Genomic DNA, 25,572 nt, shown 5'->3' with positions numbered 1-25,572 from the left:
TGTATAGTTGGGATTATGGTTTCCAATGTGCATTACTTTGAATGGTTTCCAATGTGCAACACTGAATTTCATCTGACATTTTGTTGCCCAGTCACCGAGATCTCTTTGTAACTCTGCAGCATGCTTTGGACCTACCTATCTTGTGTAAACTCTTCTATTGTAAATTCCCTTCACATTTGAGTTAGTTAGCTGTTGTGCCTTTAATATTGTTTCTTTGAGAAATGCCAAGTCTTCTGACCTCCTTTTTCCTTAGATTTTCTTCCCATGGCACCTTATCTACCAGTTCTGTGAGTTTGTCAATGTCTGTTTTTTTTTTTTTTTAAAGTCTACTCTCACTCCTTGCTTTCCTTAGGATCATGAAATCTATCATTTCATGATCACTTTCAGCCAAGTTCCCTTCCACCTTCCGATTCGCAACCAATTCCTCCCTGTTGGGCAGCATCAAGTCTAAAATGGCTGTCCCCCTGGCCACTTCTTCCATCATCTGAAAGAAGTTCCCAGCACATTCCAAGAATTTACTGGACATGTGTTTTGCCATATTACTTTTACTATCCAGATATCTATTGGAAAAGTTCCATTATTACCAGGTCTCGTGTTTTGAATATTTCTGTTTGTTCTAGAAATGCCTTATCAACCTCCTCCTCCTGATTTGGTGGTTTGTGGTAGGTCCCTATCATGATGTCGCCCCTGTTTTTTTCCCCACTTTTATCTTCACCCGGAGACTTTCAATTAGTCTGCCTCTCGGTTCTTTCTGGACCTCAGAACAAGTATATATATTCCTGCTGTATAATGCAACACATCCTCCCTTTTGTCCTTGCCTGTCCTTCCTGAACAAGCAATATTCCAGTCATGAGAGTTATCCCACCAAATCTTTGAGATGCCAGCTAAGTCACAATTTAGCTTGTGTACTGAGACTTCCAGTTCTTCATGTTTATTCTCCATATTCCTTGCATTTATGTATAGACTTCTAAGATGGTGAGCCGTTTCCTGCAGAGATTTCCCTCTTGTTATTCCTATGACCTATTGTAAATTTCCATTTCTCCTCCTCCTTCCCTGCTTCCAGCCCTCTTCAGGGTCACCTCTTTTACTACCTACCTATGGGCTTTTGTCAGCTGGCCCCTCTGCAACTATTTAAAATCCTCCTCACGAGATTGACAAGTTGATGTCCCAAAGGTCTCTTCCATTTCTTTGTCAGGTGGACAAAAGCAGTCCTCCTTCATGGAAAAGCATACCATGGTCGAGGAAAGGAAAGCCCTCTTGTCAAAGTAATCTGTGTAGCTGTGCATTCGTCTCCAGGATGTGTCTGTCTGTGCCTGGGCTCATACCTTCAACTGGCAGGGTGGACGAGAACACCACCTGAGCTCCCGACCCTTTCACCCTCATTCTCAGAGTCCTGTAGTTATTATTAACCTGCTCAGGCTCACCTCTTGTATATGTGGTGTTGTCAATGACATCACACTTACATGTAGTTTGCTATCCACTGTTCTCTCTAAATCTTTCTCTTACTATTTCCAGGTAACTGTTGTTTGGTTTTGTATGTGTTTTTCTTCTCAACTGTTCTGTTTTCATGTAGCATCACATATCATTATATGTAGATCACTGTCTTTATCTCTTCAGGTCACTTTGTGTTTAGGTTTTTTTTCTGTTGTATGCTTGGTACCTCTCAGATTTTTTTGGCATCACCAGAAAATTGGTTCAGTGAATACCTAGATCATAAATAACTTAACGTTCACGGCTTGCAGTGTCTCATCCAGACATAATTTTTTTTCTACTCACTGCTGATACATTTGTCTATTATTCATCCTCGCCTAGCATTTAAAAGGCTATATTGCCTATGTGAAAGACCACCTAACACTCTCAAATGAATGGGAAGATAAAGTGCTTTAAAATAATTAAGGTTAAAATAACAGTAGTGTGGTATAAATTATCTGCAACCAGAGAGCAACTAACTTTTTGGCTCTCCCTCCATACAGAAAAGTATTCTATGGAGTAAATGAAATTGCCGTGAAAGTGCCTTCCATTTTTAAACTTCTGATTAAGGAGGTAAGAACTTCTTTTATTTAAAAAAGTACTATATAGAATTAATAAATATTTGGAGTGGCAATGAATGTGTGTGAGGTTTCAAATGGGGATTATTTTGTATAAAGTAAATTTTAACCCTTTTCTTCACTTGTGAGATTGACCTTGTCATAAACATACAGCTAAGGGTAGCATAAAATCCCTCCTTTACCTGTAAGGGGTTAAGAAGCTCAAATAACCTGGTTGGCACCTGACCAAAAGGACCAATAAGAACAGAAGATACTTTCAAATCTGGGGGGGCCGGAGGGGGGGGGGGGGGAGGTTTTGTTTGTGCTCTCTTTGTTGTCTTCTCTCTCTGGACAAGAGAGGGACCAGGCAGGAAAAAAACATCTCCTAAAAACCTAACTGAAATGAGAATCTAAGATTACAAAAATTGTAAGTAAAGGCAAGAAAATGCGTTAGATTTTTTGTTTTAGCTTGTGAATTTTCCCTATGCTAAGAGGGAGTTTTATTCCTGTTTTTTGTAACTTTGAAGCTAAGCCTAGAGGGGAATCCTCTGTGTTTTAAATCTTTTTATTTACCCTGTAAAGTTACATTCTGTCCTGATTTTGCAGGTGTGATTCTTTTACTTTTCTTTTATAAAATTCTTCTTTTAAGAACCTGATTGATTTTCAGTGTCCCAAAAACCCAGGGGTTTGGTCTGTGCTCACATTGTCCCAGCTGGTGAGGATATTATTCTCAAACCTCCCCAGGAAAGGGGGTGAAGGAGTTTGGGGGAATATTTTGGGGAAACAGGGACTCCAAGTGGCCCTTTTCCTGAATCTTTGTCTAAATCACTTGGTGGTGGCAGCAATACCGTCCAAGGACAGGGAAAGGATTTGTGCCTTGGGAAAGTTTTAACCTAAGCTGGTAGAAATAAGCTTAGGGGGTCTTTCATGCAGGTTCCCACATCTGTACCCCAGAGTTCAGAGTGGGGAGGGAACCCTGACAGACCTTAATATTTCTTAGACCTCCTGATCGGGGGAGCCAACAGCTGCAGGCTTTGTGGGGCCCAGAAGCCAGTTCTGAGTCTAAATAACAAGAGCATTACAGATAATGTCAGAGCTCTATGCAGAGAGTTAAACTGTGAAAACCCATGCTGCGTCTGGCTCTTGCCAGGTCTCTACTCGTGAGCACTAAATATACTCGTCTCAAACTGTAAACGTGGTAAAGACTCGATAAGAGTATTCACCAGATGAGTGAGTCTAAATTGCATGTTTATCTTGTTCCATTTTCTTTGTATCTTCTCTTGGCAGTACAAACAAATGACTAGAGTTGTTCTCTTTTATGGATAACATGGTTTTTAAACTCATTGAGCTAGCAGTTACTCCTGAAGTTTGGGCTCCTTAGGAAAATAAACTTGCCAGACTTCCAGCTGGGCAGTTGTCTGGATACCAATTCCCTTGTTAGTCAAGCTAAAATTGTCTTTTTTTCTTGAGGATGCTGTTAAGTGTTCAGTATCATTGGAAGTAGAGATGCAAAAGTTAGAGAAAATGTTTTGGCCGACTTCTGCTCTCACTTGCACATGCTGCTCCCATTGACTTCAATGAGAACTGTGTGCCTTTGGAATTTGGCCCTTTTTAAGGAAATCACTCTGATTTTGTAATTTACTCTGGCACGTGAAGTGAAATCTTAGTGGAAAACAGGACGCACATAGGCAAAACTTTGAAAATGTTTTGTAAGACAGAAGGAACTGAAAAGCCTAAGTTTCTCCCACTGAGAATAAGTTGTATTTATTTCAGACTAATTTAGGAGAAGAGTTACATTTGATGTAACCTTAGTATGTTTTTTCTCTCTTCCTCTCTCTCAGGTTCTAAATCCGTTTTACATTTTCCAACTGTTCAGCGTAATATTGTGGATCACTGATGAATATTACTACTATGCATTAGCGATTGTGATTATGTCTGTGATATCCATTGTTAGCTCACTGTACACCATTAGAAAGGTAAGTTCAAATTAACATAGCTGTCATCACAAACACGATTTTTACAAGAGTACACATTTCAAAATCATTCCCTGAAAACCCTACTTTAAAGTTTAACTTCATTGTGTGTGTAATTTTGAGATGAAATTGACTCCAAAGAACTCAATATTTTAAACAACAAAACAAACCCTTCCACCCCCCCCCCCCCGAAAGGGAGATAAGACCAATTAGCTATGTTTAAAGTGTATAAGAATCCTTTACCTAAAGTCCTTCACGTGCTCTATTCTATGGAGATACTGTTTACATCTGCAAAAATTTATCTAATTTATGTGGATTAGTGAGGGTAAGAGAATGGTTAAAGTTGGATGCAGTCAGATCTAGAGTTCCTGGGTGCTTGGATTTGGTTTCTCAGTTTGACCTCCATAAACAGATATACAGAGGTCACACTGAAAAACATAAAAAGAACAGGAGTACTTGTGGCACTTAGAGACTAACAAATTTATTAGAGCATAAGCTTTCGTGGGCTACAGCCCACTTATTCGGATGCATATAGAATGGAACATATATTGAGGAGATATATATACACACATACAGAGAGCATGAACAGGTGGGAGTTGTCTTACCAACTCTGAGAGGCCAATTAAGTAAGTGGGGGAAAAAAAACTTTTGAAGGTTTTTTTCACTTAATTGGCCTCTCAGAGTTGGTAAGACAACTCCCACCTGTTCATGCTCTCTGTATGTGTGTATATATAGCTCCTCAATATATGTTCCATTCTATGCATCCGAAGAAGTGGGCTGTAGCCCACGAAAGCTTATTCTCTAATAAATTTGTTAGTCTCTAAGTGTCACAAGTACTCCTGTTCTTTTTGCGGATACAGACTAACACGGCTGCTACTCTGAAAACTGAAAAACATGTGGCCTTGGGGTTGGGTGGTTATGGCTGTTTATTTCCTGTTGGCCAAAGGGAGGAATGACACTACAACTCCTAGTTCAGTCTCACAGTTCATTACAACACTGATACTGGTTGCTCCACCTTGTATGGACTCCTCCTCCTTGGAAGAGAGAATGAAGGGGGTTGAGCCTCAGCACTGTCGCACAGTGAACTGCAAATCTGATGATGCACTTTCAGTGCAGAGTTGGGGGTTGCAGTTTACTGAAGTTGAGATTAATGAGATTATAATATAGTTTGTGGGAGTCTGAATTCAGAGTCAGGAAGTCTTGACTGAAGACAGAACTACCATGGAACCATTTCAAAGCAATGCTCAATAATTCAAGGTCAGAGAAGACTTTTTGGGTTTTTTTTAAAAGAGCAGCATTTAAAGTTCACAATCAAACTCTGCATTTTTAAAATGTATATAAATTAGCGAGTATGATGTTTGCATTAGAACTAGAGCAGAGAGGATAATTCATTTTTCAGTTTGGGTGCTGAACCGAAAAATATGACGATGATAAAATCAGTTTGGGTCAAGCCACAATTGAAATTTTTAGTTTTCTCACAAACAAAAAAAACCCCAAATTAATTTTGATTGTTACTCCCCAGGACTGAAGCTGCTGGGTGAAGAGCTATGTCAGTTTCACTCCGCAGCGTGGGCTCTGACAGCCTGCAGCCCTGGAGCAGCCATGCCATGCCATGCCCAGCCAGGGACACCGGGTCTCCAGGCCTATGGCTACACTGCAGTAAAACCCCTCCAGCTGACGCGGGCGCCTGGGGCTCAGGCTGCAGAACTGTAAAACTGCAGTGTAGCCGTTCGAGCTCCGTAGCTGTTCCGGTCCTGCGAGCCCAAGTCAGCTTACAGGGGGCAGCCGTGGTGTTTTATTGCAGTGTAGCAATACCCCTGGAGTCCAGAGTTGGGAGCCTGGGGCTTCCAGGATTGCCAGGCTCCCGGCTCTGCAGTAGGGAACCTGGAAACCCTGGCATGGCAGGTGTCCTGAGCCACAGACCTAGAAATGCCAAAGTCTGCGGCTCTAAGGCAGTCCCCTGGTGGGTCTGCCCTGGCGCTGTGAACCTGGCAGCACTGGGGTCACCAGCACCCTGCTGTGGAAACACTGCCTTGGATTTGCCAAAATGTCTTTGAACCCAAACATATTGGGCTCAACAAATCGGTGTTTTCTGAGGAAGCAAAGTTTCATCAGAAAATTTCTGATCAGCTTTAATTAGCATTTATTCAGTGAATTTGCACTCCCTCTCTAGAAGCCTGGGTAAAAATATGGGCCTTGCACTGCTCCTTATTTCACTAGGAGGGTGGTGAAACACTGGAATGCGTTACCTAGGGAGGTGGTGGACCTTCCTTGGAGGTTTTTAAGGCCCGGCTTGACAAAGCCCTGGCTGGGATGATTTAGCTGGGAATTGGTCCTGCTTTGAGCAGGGGGTTGGACTAGATGACCTCTTGAGGTCCCTTCCAACTCTGATATTCTATGATTCTATGATTCTATGAAAGGTTGACACATTCCAGGTTTTTTGGTCCAAATCCATTTCCTAAAATATTCTATATGAACGGGTCCCATAGTACTATAGAGTTCAAGGTCATTTAAAGAAGCTTATTCTGTGGTCTGATAGAGTATGGATCTACAACATGCAGTTTCAACTGACAACTCTCCATCATACCTACTCTAAAGAACTCAGAGAAGAACCCACACCACAGTTTACCCAGGAATTTAAAGATATCATCAAATCTTTCCACACACAACTCCAAGAGAAACTCTACAAACTCATTCCCCAAGAACCCACCCCCGAACCTTCTACATGCTTCCAAAGACACACACACAAGGGAACCCAGGAAGACCCGTCCTATCTGGCCACAGCACTCTCACTGAAGGAATGTCAGGACTCATAGAAACCATCCTCAAACCACTGACCACACAAATGGCCAGCTTCCTCCAGGGTACAACTGACTTCCTTCACAAACACTGCAACATTAATAGTGTTCCTCAGAGCGCCATCCTCTCCACCATGGATGTCATTTCCCTATACACCAACGTCCCTCACAATGACGGCATGACTGCTTCCCTCAGATATTTACAGGACAATGGACAACCCTCAGATATTCACCCCAAACACATCGCCAAACTCATTCATTTCATCCTCACCCTCAATTTTCCATTGAACAACAGTCACTTTGTCCAAACCATGGGTAGTAGGATGGCTCCCAATATGCCAGTCTCTTCATGGGCCACCTTGAAGAAGAATTTCTGGACAAACAGACCATGAAACCAATAATATGCCTGAGGAACATGGATGATATTTTCGTCCTCTCGGCAGACAGCTTAAACTCCCTCAAGATTTCCACCACAACTTCAGCAACCACCACCCGTCCATCAAACTGTCACTGGAGCACTTCCACATGAGCATCGACTTCCTGGACACGACAATCAGCTTCAACAATGGAACCCAACAGTCAACTATATATAAGAAACCCACGAATCACCACTCCTCCGTCACAGATCCAGTAACCACCTCAAACACACCAAGGAATCTGTTATCTACAGCCAGGCGCTCAGATACCACAGAATATGCTCTGAGGAGAAAGTCCAGGATATACACCTTAACACACACAAAGCTACCTTCACCAAACAAGGACACTCCACAAGAGAAGTAGATCACGTCATGAAATAGGCCATCCAAATACCCCAAGAGAACCTGCTTCAATACAGAAATAAAACCCCTCCTACCGCACACTCCTACCACCACACGCTGGAACCCGTATGAGGTGTCCTCAAACAACTACAACCCATGCTCAATGGGGTCCTGATCCTGAAAGAAATCTTTCCTGAACCTCGACTTCAAACAACCCCCCAACCTCTCCAAGCTCCTCATCAGAAGCAAGCTTCTCACAGATCAGGACACACCAACTCAAAGCGGCACCAGACTCTGCCAGAACAACAGATGCAAAACCTGCAGTCATATCTCCACTGCTACAATGATCAACACCCCCCTCAACACACCTTTCGAGATCCATGGGTCCTACACATGCTCATGACAACATGTGGTGTACCTCATCCAGTACACTAAATGTTCAAATAACAACTATGAGGGTGAAACCAGACAATCGCTGTGTACTCCAATAAACTCTCATAGGGTGTTTTTGTCTTTCATCATTTTTCTATCACCAGTAACACTTCACAAAGTCATCGCTCTATATGTGACCTATCAGTCCTCATCCTCAAAGGAAACTTGCACAACACCTTCAAAATATGAGTCTGGGAACTTAAATTCATAATCCTGCTAGATACTACAGATAATGGACTGAACAGAGGCGCTGGATTTATGGCTTATTACAACAATCTGTAACCCACTAACAAGCATTCTTCCTCCCCTCCCCCCCCCCCCGCAGCTGCCACCCTCCCACTTCCTTTAACACCTCCCCAGCCATGGGGGGAAAGAGCCACTTCACCTTGAATAGTCCCTTGAATTCCATGTTAGCTCCTTCTGCTAAACATAAAGAGCTCTGGGTAAGCTTGAAAGTTTGTGTCTCTCACCAACAGAAGTTGGTCCAATAAAAGATATCTCCCCCACCTTGTCTGTGTATGGATCTAGAAGGCTGTTAGTGCTTCTAATTAGTGACTTGTTCTTTTCCCCCCTTCCAGCAATATATTATGTTACATGACATGGTGGCGGCTCACAGCATTGTCAGAGTTTCTGTCAGCAGAGCAAATCAAGGTAAGTTTCCCTGGTTGAAAAGATAAATCTAAAACTGGTTTATCTGGTCCTTAATGAATAGTTTAAAATCAATACAGGTCCTTGCGTAGTTCTGTATGATTAAAGTAATTGGGTCCTTGTGATCTCTTAGCAACATTGCTTAGGAAAAGGGACAGGTGTGAAGTTAAAAGTTGGAGAAGATAATCTACTTGAGTGTCTTCTTCCAGATGATCAGCTCAGTATTTATGCTGGAACAGATCTAGATAAGCCCCTCGTGTCCCTCCCCCATTTTCTTTTATGTACCTCTCCATGCATATAGCTAACATTGCAATATCCTACTTCTGGCCTAAAGGATAAAAATAGAAACCCCACGGGAAGACATATTTTTTAGTACCTTTCAGTGAATCATAGCAGGGCTGTAACCTCCTTTGTCAGCCACATCGCCAACTGTTCCAGGTTCTGCTGGCTGGTTCTCATAACACAAGAACTAGGGGTCACCAAATTAAATGACCAGGCAGCAGGTTTAGAACAAACAAAAGGAAGTATTTCTTTACACAACACACAGTCAACCTGTGGAACTCCTTGCAGGAGGATGTTGTGAAGGCCAAGACTATAACAAGGTTCAAAAAGAACTAGATAAGTTCCTGGAGGATAGGTCCATCAATGGCTATCATCCAGGATGGGCAGGGATGGTGTCCCTAGCCTCTGTTTGCCGGAAGCCTGGAATGGGCGATGGGATGGATCACTTGATTATCCTCATTGATGGATCACTTGATGGTCCTTCATTGAGTAACAGGTAGGCCCGTTACTTAATGGGGAGAAGGAGAGAGAATAATAATAATAGAAAATGTGGAAATGGCAGAGGTTCTTAATGACTTCTTTGTTTCGGTTTTCACCAAGAAGGTTGGTGGTGATTGGACGTCTAACGTAGTGAATGCCAGTGAAAATGAGGTAGGATCAGAAGAGGCTAAAATAGAGAAAGAACAAGTTAAAAATTACTTGGACAAATTAGATGTCTTCAAGTCCCCAGGGCCTGATGAAATGCATCCTAGAATACTCAAGGAGCTGACTGAGGAGATATCTGAGCCATTAGCGATTATCTTTGAGAAGTAGTGGAAGACGGGACGGGAGAGATTCCAGAAAACTGGAAAAGGGCAAATCTAGTGCCCATCTATACAAAGGGAAATAAGGACAAACCAGGGAATTACAAACCAGTCAGCTTAACTTCTGTTCCCGGAAAGATAATGGAGCAAATAATTAAGCAATCAATTTGCAAACATCTAGAAGATAATAAGGTGATAAGTAACAGTCAGCATGGATTTGTCAAAAACAAATCATGTCAAACCAACCTGATAGCTTTCTTTAACAGGGTCACAAGCCTTGTGGATGGGGGGAAGCGGTAGATGTGGTATATCTTGACTTTGGTAAAGCTTTTGATACTATCACGCATGACCTTCTCATAAACAATCTAAGGAAATGCAACCTAGATGGAGCTACTATAAGGTGGTTGTAAAACCATTCCCAGAGGGTAGTTATCAGTAGTTCACAGTCATGCTGGAAGGGCATAACGAGTGGGGTCCCGCAGGGATCAGTTCTGGGTCCAGTCCTGTTCAATATCTTCATCGTTATTTAGATAATGGCATAGAGAATACACTTATAAAGTTGGCAGATGATACCAAGCTGGGAGGGGTTGCAAGTGCTTTGGAGGATAGGATTAAAATTCAAAATGATCTGGATAAACTGGAGAAATGGTCTGAAGTAAATAGGATGAAATTCAATAGGGACAAATGCAAAGTACTCCACTTAGGAAGGAACAATCAGTTGCACACATACAACATGGGAAATGACTGCCTAGGAAGGAGTACTGCGGAAAAGGATCTGGGGGTCATAGTGGACCACAAGCTAAATATGAGTCAACAGTGCAACGCTGTTGCAAAAAAACCAAACATCATTCAGGGCTGTATTAGCAGGAGTGTTGTAAGCAGGACACGAGAAGTAATTCTTCCGCTCTACTCCGCGCTGATTAGGTCCCAGCTGGAGTATTTTGTCCAGTTCTGGGCACCACATTTCAGAAATGATGTGAACAAATTGGAGAGAGTCCAGAGAAGAGCGACAAAAATGATTAGAAGTCTAGAAAACATGACCTACAAGGGAAGATTGAAAAAATTGGGTTTGTTTATTCTGGAAAAGAGAAGACTGAGAGAGGACATAAGTTTTCAAGTATGTTAAAGGTTTTTACGAGGAGGAAGAAAAATTGTTTTTCTTAACCTCTGAGGATAGGACAAGAAGCAATGGGCTTAAATTGCCCTAAGGGAGGTTTAGGTCGGACATTAGGAAAAACTTCCTAACTGACAGGTGTTTAAGCACTGGAAAAAATTGCTTAGGGAGGTTGTGGAGTCTCCATCATTGGAGATTTTTAAGAGCAGGTTAGACAAACACCTGTCAGGGATGGTCTACATAATACTTAGTCCTGCCATGAGTGCAGGGGAATGGACTAGATGACCTCTCGAGGTCCCTTCCAGTTCTGATTCTGTGATTCCCTGTTCTGTTCATTCCCTCTGGGGCACCTTCCATTGGCCACTGTTGGAAAACAGGATATTAGGCTAGATGGACCTTTGGTCTGACCCAGCGTGGCTGTTCTTATGTGGGGAACAGAAGTCTTGAACTGCCTTAGGTTCCTTGTGTGACAAATTGTTTGTATTATTTCTGAGGCACCATCAGTGTAAAATCAAGGGTCCATACAGAGAGTTAGTGAATCATTAGTTTAATCATTTTAAGTTATACTGTTAATAGAAACAGCAGCATAATTGTTGTAGCCTGGGCCATGGCTGTTACATCCGTGTAGGATTCTGTTGCTGGTGCTGATTGACAAGACTTTATTTACAGTTGCAGAAAAAGAGCTTGTCCTTAAATTTTTACCTTACTTTCAGAAATAGAAGAGATCCTTTCCACAGACCTTGTGCCTGGAGACATCATGGTGATTCCATCTAATGGGACAATCATGCCCTGTGATGCAGTACTTGTCAGTGGTACTTGCATCGTAAATGAAAGCATGTTAACAGGTGAAGTAAAATTTACATCCTGGATGGCTGAGCAATGTGGCTAAAAATGCTAGCTGATAAAGTTATGTCATTGTTCTTTTTCTGACTTGCAGCTTACCTTATGAGAAGGAATTTGTTTACATACCCTGAAATGGGTATTTTTATAATGTACTCAAGATGGTATTGATAGTATTTATACAAATTTTGGCAATATTAATATTATGTAATAAGCATTTATATTGTGGTACTGTACTGCTTATAAGCCAACCATATCAGGGCCTATATTTGTATAATTAATGGGGTAATGAGGAGGTGTCTTCATCTCACTGTTCTTATTTACCTCTCTTCTGTTTTCACTATTTAATTAAAATAAGCATGTTTCTGTTAAGTAAGGAATCTGCAAGTTGAGAGTTTAAGAATTCTCAAATGTAATGTCTTAAAGTGTGACCCGTACGAAAAGAGACATCCGTACAAAGCTTTTGGATCGCCTTTCCTTTAGGCAAGTTGAGTATTGGTTTCGATCTGGGTCATGTTTAATTGCTAGACACTATCGTATTTTGTTTTTGTTTATAAGTGTTGAAATTGCTACATGAATAATTAGCAAGCCACTGATCAAAACTGGATAAAGGTGCGTGTAGGAACATACGCTAGCAAAGCTTACTATAGGTAGCCTTGCCTGTATCAAATGACTCTTTACAGCAACAGTTACATTTATTGTTTGATAGGTTTTTATATTTTACCTTCAGTGCTACAAGCAGCAGCATTTTCATGTTTTGCTAACTGGTGTAGTGATTTAGAGGAGGGAAGACTGGGCGCAAGAGTCTTGGTTTCTGTCTGCCACAAGTACTCATGTTCTTTTTGCAGATACAGACTAACATGGCTGCTACTCTGAAACTTGGTTTCTGTGGGAGGTCTAGAAGGTTAAAGAATGGGATAATGGGAATTAGGACTCCTGGGTTCGTTTCCCAGCTTTACTGTCTGGCTGAGTTAATTTAAGCAGATCACTTTATTTCTCTGTTTTAAAATGGGGATAACACTCACTATTTTAGAAAGTGCTTTGAGAGCTATGGATGAGAAGTGCTTATTATTTGTATTTGATTTGGATGAACTGAAGAACTTTTTTTCCATTTAAGGTGAAAGTGTTCCTGTAACAAAGACTAATCTCCCAAATCCTGCAGAAGACCCAAAAGCAATGGGAGATGAAATATACAGTCCAGAAGTACATAAGCGACACACTTTGTTCTGTGGGACCAATGTCATTCAAACCCGTTTTTATACTGGAGAACGAGTCAAAGCCATAGTAGTGAGAACAGGTACAAATTCTAATTGTTCTCACTTATTGGCGTACCGTTTGATTTTTATAGTTATGTCTATTTGCTGCTCTCTACCTTTTGTCAGTTAATGTCGTTGTATTAAACAGATAGTCCCCAAAGCATCTAACAAAGTTACTTTTAAAACTTTTATTACAATGGTACTTGATAATGCCCTGCAGGCTATTGATTTTTCAGCACTGACAAATCAATTAACCATTAGAGTCAAGGGATTTAAAACATGCCCAGAAACAGTTGCAGTAGCATTAAACTCAGTTTGCAGTGTTTTTGCTCAAGAGTGCATTGTGTCTCTTTCTTTGATTTTTTTTCTTTTCTTTTTCTTTTGGATACATTTGCTTATGGAGAAAGTCTGTTTCTCATGTTGAAGAAGTAAATTTTATTTAAAAAGCAGTCTCTGCCCAAAAATGGCAGACACCTTGTTGTATATTCACTATCTTTATTTATAACGCTATACTTAGTCATATTAATAGTCTGGATTACAGAGCTATTAAAGTAGTGAGAAGTATCGTTTTAAAACTCTGCATAGGATTCCCCAGAAGAGCTGTCAGTATGTTGCAAGTCTGTTTCTTAAAAAGAAGCCTACCTACAGACCTATGCTTAAACCATAATTCTAGATAGGAGAGGTAGGTTTAGCTTGAATAAAACATTGTGAGCTTTCTAAAGGAGTTTCCCAGTAAAATCATTAAACCTTTAACAGCTTTTCATCAGTGCCTGAATAAGATGCATGGATAGATGATTTTCATTTTTAATATAGGCATGGACTAATCATCATCTATTCTAATCTTACTGCTGTGTGTTTTTTAAAACATCTAACTGATTTTTTTCTGTAGTTCTATTTTAATCTTATTTCCTTTTTATTTTATAGTAATTTTTTTTCTAGTGGACATATCCCTGGACTGCTATTAAAAAGCAAAAATTATTTTCAAAAGACAAATTCTGATAGAAACACTGCGTATGTTCAGTTTAAATTCTTACTTCCTTTCTGATTCATTTTGTTTTTCACTCTCGTTGATTTTTGAGTTCTCTTGGTAGTGGAGGATTGGAACCTGAGGAATGTCAGTGCAGATATCTTAAATGTAAACATTCTTAAAATTATATATGGTTTTCTTTCTGCATGTAAAATGTGTAGTCTGCAAATAACCTCTGGCAAGGGAGCCCAGTAGTCTCACTTCCTGCTTTGACTTCAAATTAAAGGCAATATCGTCAATTGCCCTTCATCATGCTGAGGTCCACAGACCTCCATAGTTCTGCATAGTCCATAGTTTAAGTATCATGTTAATTCAAGTAAAACGTAGCTTTGAGTTCTTTCAGGAGGGCCTTAATGTGGATATACCAATGTCCAAGCCAAAAGGTCACGGCTCTGTAGTATGATGTTACCAGCATGTTGAAGAAAAGGTCACTTTGTACGAATCCCAACATTAAACGCTTCCTTAGGGCAACAACCTTATTCCAGACTCTCAAGGTCATAGAGCAAAACCTTGGACCTTCATTCTGCCTCTTATGGAATTATCCAGATTGAACCCCTGCCAGGCAGTATCCTTATTCTTCCTGGTCATTAGGCACCTCCCAAGAGCTACTGTCTCTGCTTTTAAGTATCAGGGGGTAGCCGTGTTAGTCTGTATCTACAGAAACAACAAAGAGTCTGGTGGCACCTTAAAGACTAACAGATTTATTTGGGCATAAGCTTTCGTGAGTAAAAACCTCACTTCTTCGGATGCAAGTCTCTCTGCTTTTGAAATTAGGAGCTTTCTCAGATTAGACCCAATATTGTTCTTTTCGTTCTGACAGGTAGTCCTGTCGTAGCACTCATTCCCTGAGTATGTTCAAAAATATTATTTATTTTGAACATCAAAGTTCAGTTCCTAGAAATGCTGATAGTCTCAGGCTGGAGAAGTCAATTCTCATGTATTGGAATCTGCTATGTGGGCAAATGTCCACAAGTGCATAAATTCACCAAATTTTACATATTGGCCAGCCAGTCTTTAGCCAATGCCATTTTGGGGCAGAATTTTTCTCCATGCGTTAGGGCCCAGGGGTCACGGGTTTCTTTTCTCACCGCTGGGTCGCCTCATTGTGGCTGCATCTGGGGAATAGCTGTGACTGGTATGGTGCCCCCTTCTGTCTCTGCGCATGCAGCGGCCCCTCTCATGCTCCAGGAGTTACAGTGCTTCCTCTTTGAGAGTTGGTATGCTCTCTCTTCATGGCTTGGCATTCCGGCCAGGTCACTATGCGTCTTCCCCCTTCTGCAGTATCAAAAGCTCTCTGTAAGAATTGTCTCAGGCAGTCTTCCAATTCACTGCCCAGACTCTGCCACTTCCCCCATGGCTGTAGGGGAACCTAGGCCCGCCCTCTACTACAGGTTCCAGCTCAGAGACCTTCGAGTCAGCAGCCAAAGTCTGCACAGTCCCAAACCCTGCTGCCATTTCCCTGAGTCTTTGCCTACTCACCTCTACCAAGCTTCCTTCTGCACCACCTTCCTCGGGGCCAAGATCCCAGGGGTTCTGCTTATTTTCTCCTTTTCCCTCTCTAAGCCCAGAGAATGACTACAGGCTTCCACGCTGCAGCCTCCTCCTGCCTTTGCTAATTGGCCTTATACCAGCCCCCTCCTGCTCAGCTGGCCTCCATCCTCAGTCAGGGATAGCTTATCAAGCCTAAATGTCCCTCAGGTGTGGCCCGTCAGGTTACGTAACACCTCTTGGGCCACATGAACCCTTTTTGGGCTAGCATGGGGGGCCCACACTCCATCACACTAGGGGAAGATGGAAATGTATAATGTACCTTGTTTGAGTTTCCTTGTTTAAAGAATGGTTCTCCTTCCCACCGTGTAAGCAGATGACTGTGAAAATCCCATTGGAACAGATCTGTGGACGAAGCTTGATGAAGAACAGGAAAATTTTCTGTGCTTACATGAACATTTCCTTTTTTTGAGTAAAAAGGTCCAGAGATTCAGTCTGTCCTTGTGACAAATAGATGATCCAGATTAGAGATGGAAATAGACAAAAAGTTTGGATTTACTTTGTTAGGTGGAATTCCCTGTGATCCTCCAGTAGGTGAAATTGTTGTGCTTTTTCCTCAAGGTGTAGTTAACAAAATCTATAATGTAGGAAATTAGAATTGAATTAATCTGCCTGTGAGAGCTGTCTCAACTGGAGGGCGCTTCAGCTGGCAGGGGATTCTCATGCAGCCAGTAACTGACAAGTGTGGGTCTGCCCCCATGCTGAGTGCAGACTGAAGTACCCACATAATGGATCTGTGGACTGTGTTTTGGAAGAAACATTTTCTTAAGGTGGCTGCATAGGGGAGTAAGAGGTTGTAAAGTCCTATTCTCCTCTGTGGCTTACAGGAATCCCTGCTCTGTGCAGTGGGGAGTGTGGGTTCAAAGGAGACACTGCTTCCCTGCCCGCACGCTTCGGAGGGGAACAGCTCCAGCTGTGGTTCCACACTCCACATGTGCTGTCTGATGTAAAGGGGTGAAGTAATCACTGAGTAAGAGGCTGGTGAACATTACGTTACTTTCCCTCTGAGCCAGAAAGAATTGTGACTTCCTGAAATTCCATACTTCTTGCATTGCTCCTGGGACATCAGTTACGCGCTGTTCCTTATGCATATTGAGATGTAAAATACCAGTCTCACGCTAAGTATCAGAAGTAATCCGAGGGAGTTATGGTTGCTCTGCACCTTTCAGGATTAGACCCTTAGTATTAACAATTTGTCTTCGAGTTAGTGGCCACACAGATTTCACCCCAGGTGTACATACGCCCCCTATACCTGAGATCAGATTCCTTTTGAATAGCAGTGTCTGTTGTGGTTACATGTGTGTTTTGTGACCTCTGTAGCTTGGGATACATGGAGTAGAGCAGCCGTATCCATCGCTCAGTTCCTCTTCAATGCTGTGAGATGGAACCCTGCGGTATCCATATCCCTCAACCACAGGACGTATCCTTAGCTTAGTTACTGCCATCATGTGACTCTGCCAAGCCCATAGAATCTCAGGGTTGGAAGAGACCTCAGGAGGTATCTAGTCCAACCCCCTGCTCAAAGCAGGACCAATCCCCAACTAAATCATCCCAGCCAGGGCTTTGTCAAGCCTGACCTTAAAAACCTCTAAGGAAGGAGATTCCACCACCTCCCTAGGTAACCCATTCCAGTGCTTCACCACCCTCCTAGTGAAAAAGTTTTTCCTAATAGCCAACCTAGACCTCCCCCACTGCAATTTGAGACCATTACTCCTTGTTCTGTCATCTGCCACCACTGAGAACAGTCTAGATCCATCTTCTTTGGAACCCCCTTCAGGTAGTCGAAGGCTGTTATCAAGTCCACCCTCACTCTTCTCTTCTGCAGACTAAATAAGCCCAGTTCCCTCAGCCTCTCCTTGTAAATCATGTGCCCCATCCCCCTAATCATTTTTGTTGCCCTCTGCTGGACTCTCTCCAATTTGTCCAAATCCCTTCTGGGCGGGGACCAAAACTGGACGCAGTACTCCAGGTGTGGCCTCACCAGTGCTGAATTGAGGGGAATAATCACTTCCCTCGATCTGCTGGCAATGCTCCTACTAATACAGCCCAATATGCCATTGGCCTTCTTGGCAACAAGGGCACACTGTTGACTCATATCCAGCTTCTCGTCCACTGTAATCCCCAGGTTCTTTTCTGCAGAACTGCTGCCTAGCCATTTGGTCCCTAGTCTGTAGCGGTGCATGGGATTCTTCCGTCCTAAGTGCTGGACTCTGCACTTGTCTTTGTTGAACCTCATCAGATTTCTTTTGGCCCAATCCTCCAATTTGTCTAGGTCACTCTGGACCCTATCCCTACCCTCCTGCGTATCTACCTCTCCCCCCAGCTTAGTGTCACCTGCGAACTTGCTGAGGGTGCAATTAATCCCATCATCCAGATCATTAATAAACAATGAGTATTCCCACTATCTTCTTTCCCTGGAAGACCGTGCATAAGAGCGCTGCTCTGTTTGTCTCTCGTTCTCCAAACGGACTCTTAAAAACAGGGAGGTGAGACTTAAATTGTTCCTGCTTGAAAAGTCCATGGAGTCTCCAACCTCTGCCTCAGAGAAACTCAGCGTGGGTCAGTCTGATCCTGCTTCACCTTCCAGCTTCAGTGCTCCCGCTGCCCATGGAGCCCACACCGCTCCCCTACCATCTCAGTAACTTCTGAGAGAGGGAGGAACGAGCGCAGCTCCAGGGGGGATCTAGGAGCAGGGCTCCCTCACCAGCCCTGAGTAAGAGACTTAAAACTTCTCCTGGGGCCTCATTCACCAAGAGTCGCAGCTTGGAGTCCCATTCTGGTTCCAAAGAGCACGACGGCACTTTTTACCACCAGCGTCACGTTGTGCCATGTTCCCTTGCACCAGCTTCCATGCTGAAACCTGCAGCACCCACCACTTCTCCTTCAGGGCCAGTCACAACCTTCACGGTACCGATGGCCTTCGCAGCACTGGTTGTCTCAGTGCTGGATATTTCAGCACAGACTGGGTGGTCCCATGAAGGGCTTCGATCTATAGGTGCAGTCCCCGAGTCTTGTTTGGAGTGCTTCAGCGATGTTATGTGCAAGCAACCAGACTTTCTCCCCTTATTCACCGGATCCAGCATGGATTCCTGGACAGCTCCGCTCCACCTTTGGTGGAGGCCTACTCTTTTTCATTGTCCTCCTCAGAGCACAGTGGCGACCCCTCTCCTTCCCACCATACAGGTCTCCATAGGAATCCAGAGATGACTCCATCAGAGGACACAGAAAGAGGACAGGGTTTCTCTTGGGGTTCTCCGTCTTGGTATCCTCCTATGTGCCCTCCACCCCAGTATGCCTATCAGCCCTGGCCCTGGGGTTCTCCCTGGGGCATGAACACTATTCTAAGAAGCCAATGCTTTCCACTCTGGGAGCCTCCCCCATTCTTGGGACCTCAGCTTAGTCCTCATTGGATTAATGGGGACCCACCATTTGAATCTATGGCAACCTGCTCTTTGTACCGTCTTTCCATGAAAGGTGTCTTTCTTGTGGCTTGTTACTTGTTACTAAGAGTGTGGGAGAAGTCCAGACCCTCAAGGCAGGTCCTCCGTACACCACACGTCACAAGGGTAAGATCATCCCTAGGCCTAACCCAAGTTCCTTCCTAAGGTAGTCTGATTTACATCTCAATCTATCCATCTACCAGTTTTCTTCCCAAACCTCCTTCCATCCTGGGAGAATCAAGGCTTCGAAGGCTAGATGTGGTGAGGGCATTGACCTTTTGTTTAGACAGAACAAAGTCATTCAGAGCCTCACCTAGATTGTTCCTGGCTTTTGCAGAAAGGGTTAGAGGGCAACCTCTTTCCACTCAGGTTATCTAGTAGGTTTTGGACTGTAGTAAGACTTGGTATCAGATAGCAAGCAAGGATCATCTGGGTCACGTTAGAGTCCATTTCACTAGGACTCAGGCAGCTTCTGGTGCTTGCCTGGGTAATATACCAATATCTGAAATATGTACGGCTGCTTACCTGGAGCTGGGTTCATACATTTACCTCTAATTATGCCTTGGTTCAAGAATCCATATCAGAGGCTAACTTTGGCAGTGTTGTCCTGCTGTGACTTTGAAAATAGGACTCCTTGAAAATAGGACTTCCCACCTCCAGGTTTGAGATAACTGTTGTTAGTCATCTAGAGTGGAATCTCTGTGAGCAGTCGCTTGAAAAAAAGAACAGTTACTTACTCTGCAGTAGCTGTGGTTCTTTGAGATGTGTTGTCCATGCAGATTCCATGGCCCCCTTTCTTCCCCACTGATTCAGAATCCAATTCCTCTTGGAATTCTCACCGAGGAACTGAGTGGTTATTGAGGCCACCCTGCCGATGATACCTCCAGTTGCGGTGGACGCGAGGGCAGGTGCAGTGCAGGCATGGCTCAAACAGATACAGCTATTTAAAAAGAATCCAATCTCACTTGCCTATTAACCCATGCATGCCTAGAGTGGAGTTTGTGTGGACAATAAATCTTGAAGAACCAGTTACTCTAGGGTAAATAACGGTTCTATGTGCAGGGTTGCAGCTAAAATATAAAGACTATCTGAGTGAAACATTGATAAAACTAAATTTGTTCTTAATCTTTTTAATGATTTGATTCTGGAAGTCAGAATTTGCAGATACAGCATGCAAATAGGTTTAGCACTTACAAAACCTGAGGATCAAAAGACTAGCTCAGGATTTTAGTGTCTCAAAGGCTTTTGGTGCATTGTATGACATTGCCATTGTTTACACTTTTAATCTGATACCTTAAAATCCCTCTCATTATAGGCTTTAGTACATCAAAAGGACAGCTTGTTCGTTCTATACTGTATCCAAAGCCAACTGACTTCAAACTCTACAGAGATGCCTACATGTTTCTGCTGTTCCTTGTGGTGGTGGCAGGAGTTGGGTTTCTTTACACGGTTGTCAATAGCATACTAAATGAGGTATGGTTACCATCTCTCCATCACCCTACTAATTTATTTTAACTGTAGAAGCTGATCGGTGTTTTGTTAGTAGGGCTGGGTGAGCTTGTGCAAGACAACTTTCTGCAAATACTAAGTCTAATTTTTAAATGAAACCTTTATGGCTGCATTTGTTTTCCGTGAATGTTGTAGCAGACAAATTTACTGACAGGAATGTTTAGCAAAAAAGCAAAATTTAAGGGACTATTAGAGGAAAGTGAAATTTGAATTTCTAATCACAAGCTTTTGCACCAGAAAATTGATTCTAGAAGTTACTGTGATCCAAAGAAGAAATAGGATACCATGTTACTTATGTCTAATCAAAACGAATTAGATATTGCATAGGCAGAACATATTACACAGTAATGAGCTACATACCAAGGATCATTCATAGAAATTATTTGGTGAGATTATAGAAAATACAAATTTATCAGATTTGTTGCACATTATTCACTCACCTTTGACTTTTAACTAATGTATGGGGGAAGATATCAGAGGCTTAAATATGTAAAACCTTTTAGCACTAGATAGCTAAAATTGTATTGTGCAAGTAAAGGTTGTGGCAGCATTGTTAACTTTCTGAGCACAGCAGAAGCTACCTGTGATAATCCAGGAAGAGATGAAAGGAGCGTCACCTCTGAAATCTGTGGCCCAATACTACATTAAACGTAATGTACTAAGGAGAGACTGGTGAATCCTATAAGCTCTGGATTTGTATTCACTTTGCGTACTCTCTTTAACTCTAGGTTCCTGCTCATATAATAATCATTGAGTCTCTTGACATTATAACCATCACTGTACCACCTGCACTTCCTGCTGCGATGACTGCTGGGATTGTATATGCACAGAGGCGGTTGAAAAAGATTGGTATCTTCTGCATCAGTCCTCAGAGGATAAATATCTGTGGCCAATTGAATCTCGTGTGTTTTGACAAGGTTAGATACGTTTTAAAACTATTTTGCTGGTTATTGGCTGGAAAGTGTTGTGTGCAGTTTTTAAAAAGTAGCCGTTATAGTAGTGGCTACAATGGCATTCATAATCATGATTTCAGAGCTAACTCGTTAAAATTGAAAAGCTCTATTCCAATAGCTACAGATCCTAAGTGAATTCATTGGTGGTAGATGCTAAACATAGAAATACCCCTAGCAAATAGTTACAAATCTGAGTGGAATGTTCCTCTCAAAGCTCCAGATGCTACTTTGTCAATAGTTCCGAGAAGCATAAGTGTTGTGTGGAGATTGGGTCCAAACTGAAACTGTCTGAAGGCCCCCAAGCTTCAGGAAAATTCGGATTCAGACTTTGTAGCTTGGCCACACTTCTCATTTAACTTTATTTCAAATGAAAGGCCAAGCTCATATGTTTAAGGTTGTTCCTTATGTAGGAATAGGCACAATTAAAAGTCAGAAATAGTGCAAGTAAACACAGCTAGTCTGTCTCTTCCTTTCAGCTAGTACTTAATCCAAACTTCTTTCCCCTCTACATTTTTCTCTAACTCCTTAAACTGTCTGCACAACTGTTTTATTTCTGTTTGGCAGATGTATTCAAAACGGTGTGTTAACTCTGTGTAAATAACTACTGCCACGGCTAACAGTTTAGTTTCAACCCTCCCTCCCCAGTTTGGGCTGTTGCTTCTTTTTCCATCTGGTGTCTTTTTCACTTAGAATTCTATGTAAAAGTTTAAGAATTTCCTCTTCCAAAGAATATAGGCCTTGTGAGCTCACATAATTGAGGGCTGAGGGGCTGTGTATTCCATCCTGTCCCCATGTGCACAGATAGATGTTGTTTTTATTACAGACACTGAGCAGTGAATACATAGCACTGGGCCAGTGACATAGTCATATAATTCTGTTTTACAAAGTGAATGTTTCCACAAAGCCATAGGCAGTTATCTGCAGAATCCGTGAGGAGATGTGCTCTTTTTTTGTTCTGTAAAGATCAGTTAGTAAATATTAAATCTATATTTTGGTTGGAAGTAAAAGTGCAACAGTTACTGCTCAAGCGTAACTTTGCTCATTTTCTGCTAATATTTCTGCTGTATCCACTGGCCCTTTTCAGAGCCCACCTCGGTTCTGAAGGCTTTTCTGTTGACACTGTCTGTTTTATTAATTTGTTTTTGTGGCAGACTGGCACGCTTACTGAAGATGGCTTAGATCTTTGGGGGATCCAAAGAGTGGAAAATGCTCGGTAAGGAGAAATGTGCTGCAATATTTGCATGGGAGAGAAGTTTGGTTTCATTATTTGGTACAGTGTGATTGACGTGAGAGCAAACATGTAACTGGCACTCAGACTACGGTGATGAGCGGGATATAAGAACCTGCATAAAGTAGAAAATTGTGATCTTTTGTGTTCCTGAATGTGCACAAAAAAAGTGACTAGAAAGGGGTACATATCAAAATGTGATCAAGACTTGGTGGAAAATCCGTGACACTTTGACGCAGCTCTAAAATGTGGGTTAGCTAGCTGAGGGGGGAGGGACCACAATGGAATTATGAACAGCGCACAGAAACCATGCAAAGTAATTTGTGAGCTTGGCCTGTGCACTTGTTTTTGGCTTTATCGTCACTGGCTGGTCAGGCGGTTTTATCTGAGTTAGTATGAACTTGATTCAGGCAACCAGTTTTACTTCCTGTGTAGACAGGCCCCATGTGAAGTTACATGTGATCAAACCAGAGGTGGTTGATTATTTACATAGTGAGGATGGGGGTTTCAAAGGAGCCTAAAGAGTGTATATGCCTATATCCCATTGAAACTCAGTGGGAGCTGGTCGCCTAGCTCCCTTAGGCTCTACTGTAAGTCCCCGCCTGCAGTCCTAATCCATTCCCTGTGTTGTATGGAAAGGATAAGCTTCAAAAGACTTGTGTAGCCAGTGTTCTGCTAATATAACCCTTTGGAATTTTCTCTTAATAAATCACTGTAGAGCAAAGCACATCATCACTTCATTGGCTTTACTGTCTTCTGTGTTAGTTTCCTTTTTCCAGAAGAGAGAGCTTGCAATGAGAGCCTGGTGAAGTCTCAGTTTGTTGCTTGCATGGCAACTTGTCATTCACTCACGAAAATTGAAGGAGTGCTTTCTGGGGACCCGCTTGATTTAAAGATGTTTGAAGCCATAGGATGGGTAAGTTCATTAGTTCTTTCAAGGGAATCAGCATTTCTAAGTGCAGTAATCTGAAATGTCACATAGTCATATGATATATGATCTGTTATACACATCCTCAGATTGCAAGATTTAAATTCCTAGATGGGCTACAGTACTGGAGTGTCACTCTAAAGGGAGAGTGTCAACCCAGAAATTCATGTTTTAAAAATACTTATGTCTCATACTAAAACGTAAATTATTGACACTGAAAGAATTCTTAATATCTAATGCACTTTTCTCCAATCTTGGGAGTGTGGGTCAGTTTCTGGCACTGTGCACCCTTTTTTAGCTAAAACTTTTGAAGAGACTTTGGTCTATCTGCTCTTTCACTGGTATTTAATATTGTTGATTCTTAATAGAAATCCTGTCGAGAAAGATAGAGCTATTGATGTTGACTACTGGAATTGTTGTTTTCAGAAATATAATTGTCTGATGTAAAGTTAGTTAATGAAAGAAGTGAATTAGGTGTTGTTTTCATTTAGATTCTTGAAGAAGCAACTGAAGAGGAAACTGCTCTTCACAATCGAATAATGCCAACCGTGGTTCGACCTCCAAAACAGCTTCTTCCAGAATCCAAACCTGCCACAAATCAAGAAATGGTACAAAATTTCAAAGCAAATATAAACCTCTGTTCTGCATGCATTTTGTTCTTTAGCTCATTGGAGGAGTTAAGAGTGGATGCATATTCCTCTGTATTGTGGTCCTGCAGATCTAATCCTAAACAGGATCAGGACTGGTCACTACTTTGAAGGGAAAATGTAGGGAGCACTCAGGTATTGCAGGAGTTGGTGATTGGATAGATGGCACTACTCCTTGACACCAAATTAATGCATCAGTATGATGATGATCTGATCACTTCTGGTCATTTTAAAGATACGATGATGCTTTTTGAAACAATTAGGTATCCTTACCTGGTAACTAGTTTGCCTCTGTATGCTCCCCATGTAGTAGCTGCAATATTCTCGTCTTACTTCGTGTCCTTAGGTGTTGAGTGGAGTTGGGAGTGCATTGTTAAACTCGTACCATGTTTCACAACAGGGTTCTGCATTTTAATTCGTATAACAGCTCTGAATTTATAGCAATAAGGAATAATACTTAGCAATTCTCTAGCACCTTCAATCCATGAGTCTCTAAGAGTCTACAGGGAGGGTCCCAGAACCCAAACTCCAGCCTGAACCTGGAAGTCTGTACAACAATGAAACAGCCCTGCAGTCCGCGCCCTGCGAGCTGGAGTTGGCTGGCATGGGCCAGCCACAGATTTTCTTTGCTGCATAGACACACCCAAAATGCTTTTCAAACTCTGAGTTACACCTCACCACCCTCTGTGAGGTAGGCACAGGGACACACAGCACTTCTGTGGCAAAGCTGGGAATAAAATTCTTATCTATTGATACCAGGCTCGTGCTTTCACTATTACACCACATTTGTGAAGTGCTTTGGGATCATTTGGGGTGAAAGGCACTATATAAATGCAAGACATTAATATCAAACTTGTTCAGCCTAATTACAATACAGTGCCATTTAAATTGAAAATCTATCTTGGGGATGCAACTGCCATATCCTATTATTCAGATGTATTACTGATCGGATACTTATCTGATACTAGCACTGGAAATATAGCTTTGAAATGAAGCGTGGTCATAGATTGTTAGAAACAAAGTTTTTTTGTTTTTTGTCTTTTTTAGGAACTATTTGAGCTCTCGGTAAGTGTGAATATTTTCCCTTTTCCTAAGAAAATGGCTTTAAAAAAAATAAAAATAAAGGGGATGGATATGTTCAGCAACTCTCCCTCTTTGTTGTCTCTGATCAATTATACAGGCCAGTTATGAGATTGGAATTGTGCGTCAGTTTCCGTTTTCTTCTGCTTTGCAACGCATGTGTGTAGTAGCAAGAGTGCTAGGGGAGAAGAGAATGGATGCGTTCATGAAAGGTGCCCCAGAGGTGATTGCCAGTTTGTGTAAACAAGAAACAGGTAAAGGAATAACCTGACTTTTCTCAT

The 25,572-nt window shown here is 42.1% G+C and overlaps 1 protein-coding gene across 5 annotated transcripts in view; it reads left to right on the top strand.

Moving 5' to 3' along the window:
* ATP13A3 (ATPase 13A3) overlaps positions 1-25,572 on the top strand; it is a 118,623-nt gene that overhangs the window by 66,838 nt on the left and 26,213 nt on the right. For all 5 annotated transcript variants that reach the window (XM_054039253.1, XM_054039250.1, XM_054039252.1 and 2 more), the window contains 12 exons: positions 1,974-2,043; positions 3,869-4,003; positions 8,567-8,639; positions 11,549-11,680; positions 12,793-12,972; positions 20,262-20,419; positions 21,184-21,372; positions 22,560-22,621; positions 23,402-23,552; positions 24,056-24,172; positions 25,259-25,276; positions 25,392-25,545. In XM_054039253.1, coding sequence (XP_053895228.1) covers positions 1,974-2,043; positions 3,869-4,003; positions 8,567-8,639; positions 11,549-11,680; positions 12,793-12,972; positions 20,262-20,419; positions 21,184-21,372; positions 22,560-22,621; positions 23,402-23,552; positions 24,056-24,172; positions 25,259-25,276; positions 25,392-25,545 — 1,439 coding nt within the window. The remainder of the gene's footprint in view (positions 1-1,973; positions 2,044-3,868; positions 4,004-8,566; positions 8,640-11,548; positions 11,681-12,792; positions 12,973-20,261; positions 20,420-21,183; positions 21,373-22,559; positions 22,622-23,401; positions 23,553-24,055; positions 24,173-25,258; positions 25,277-25,391; positions 25,546-25,572) is intronic.

Source organism: Malaclemys terrapin, chromosome 9 (genome assembly GCF_027887155.1).
Source record: "Malaclemys terrapin pileata isolate rMalTer1 chromosome 9, rMalTer1.hap1, whole genome shotgun sequence".
In the NCBI taxonomy this organism is placed as follows: Eukaryota; Metazoa; Chordata; order Testudines; family Emydidae; genus Malaclemys; species Malaclemys terrapin.
This window is presented reverse-complemented; position numbering and strand designations above follow the sequence as displayed.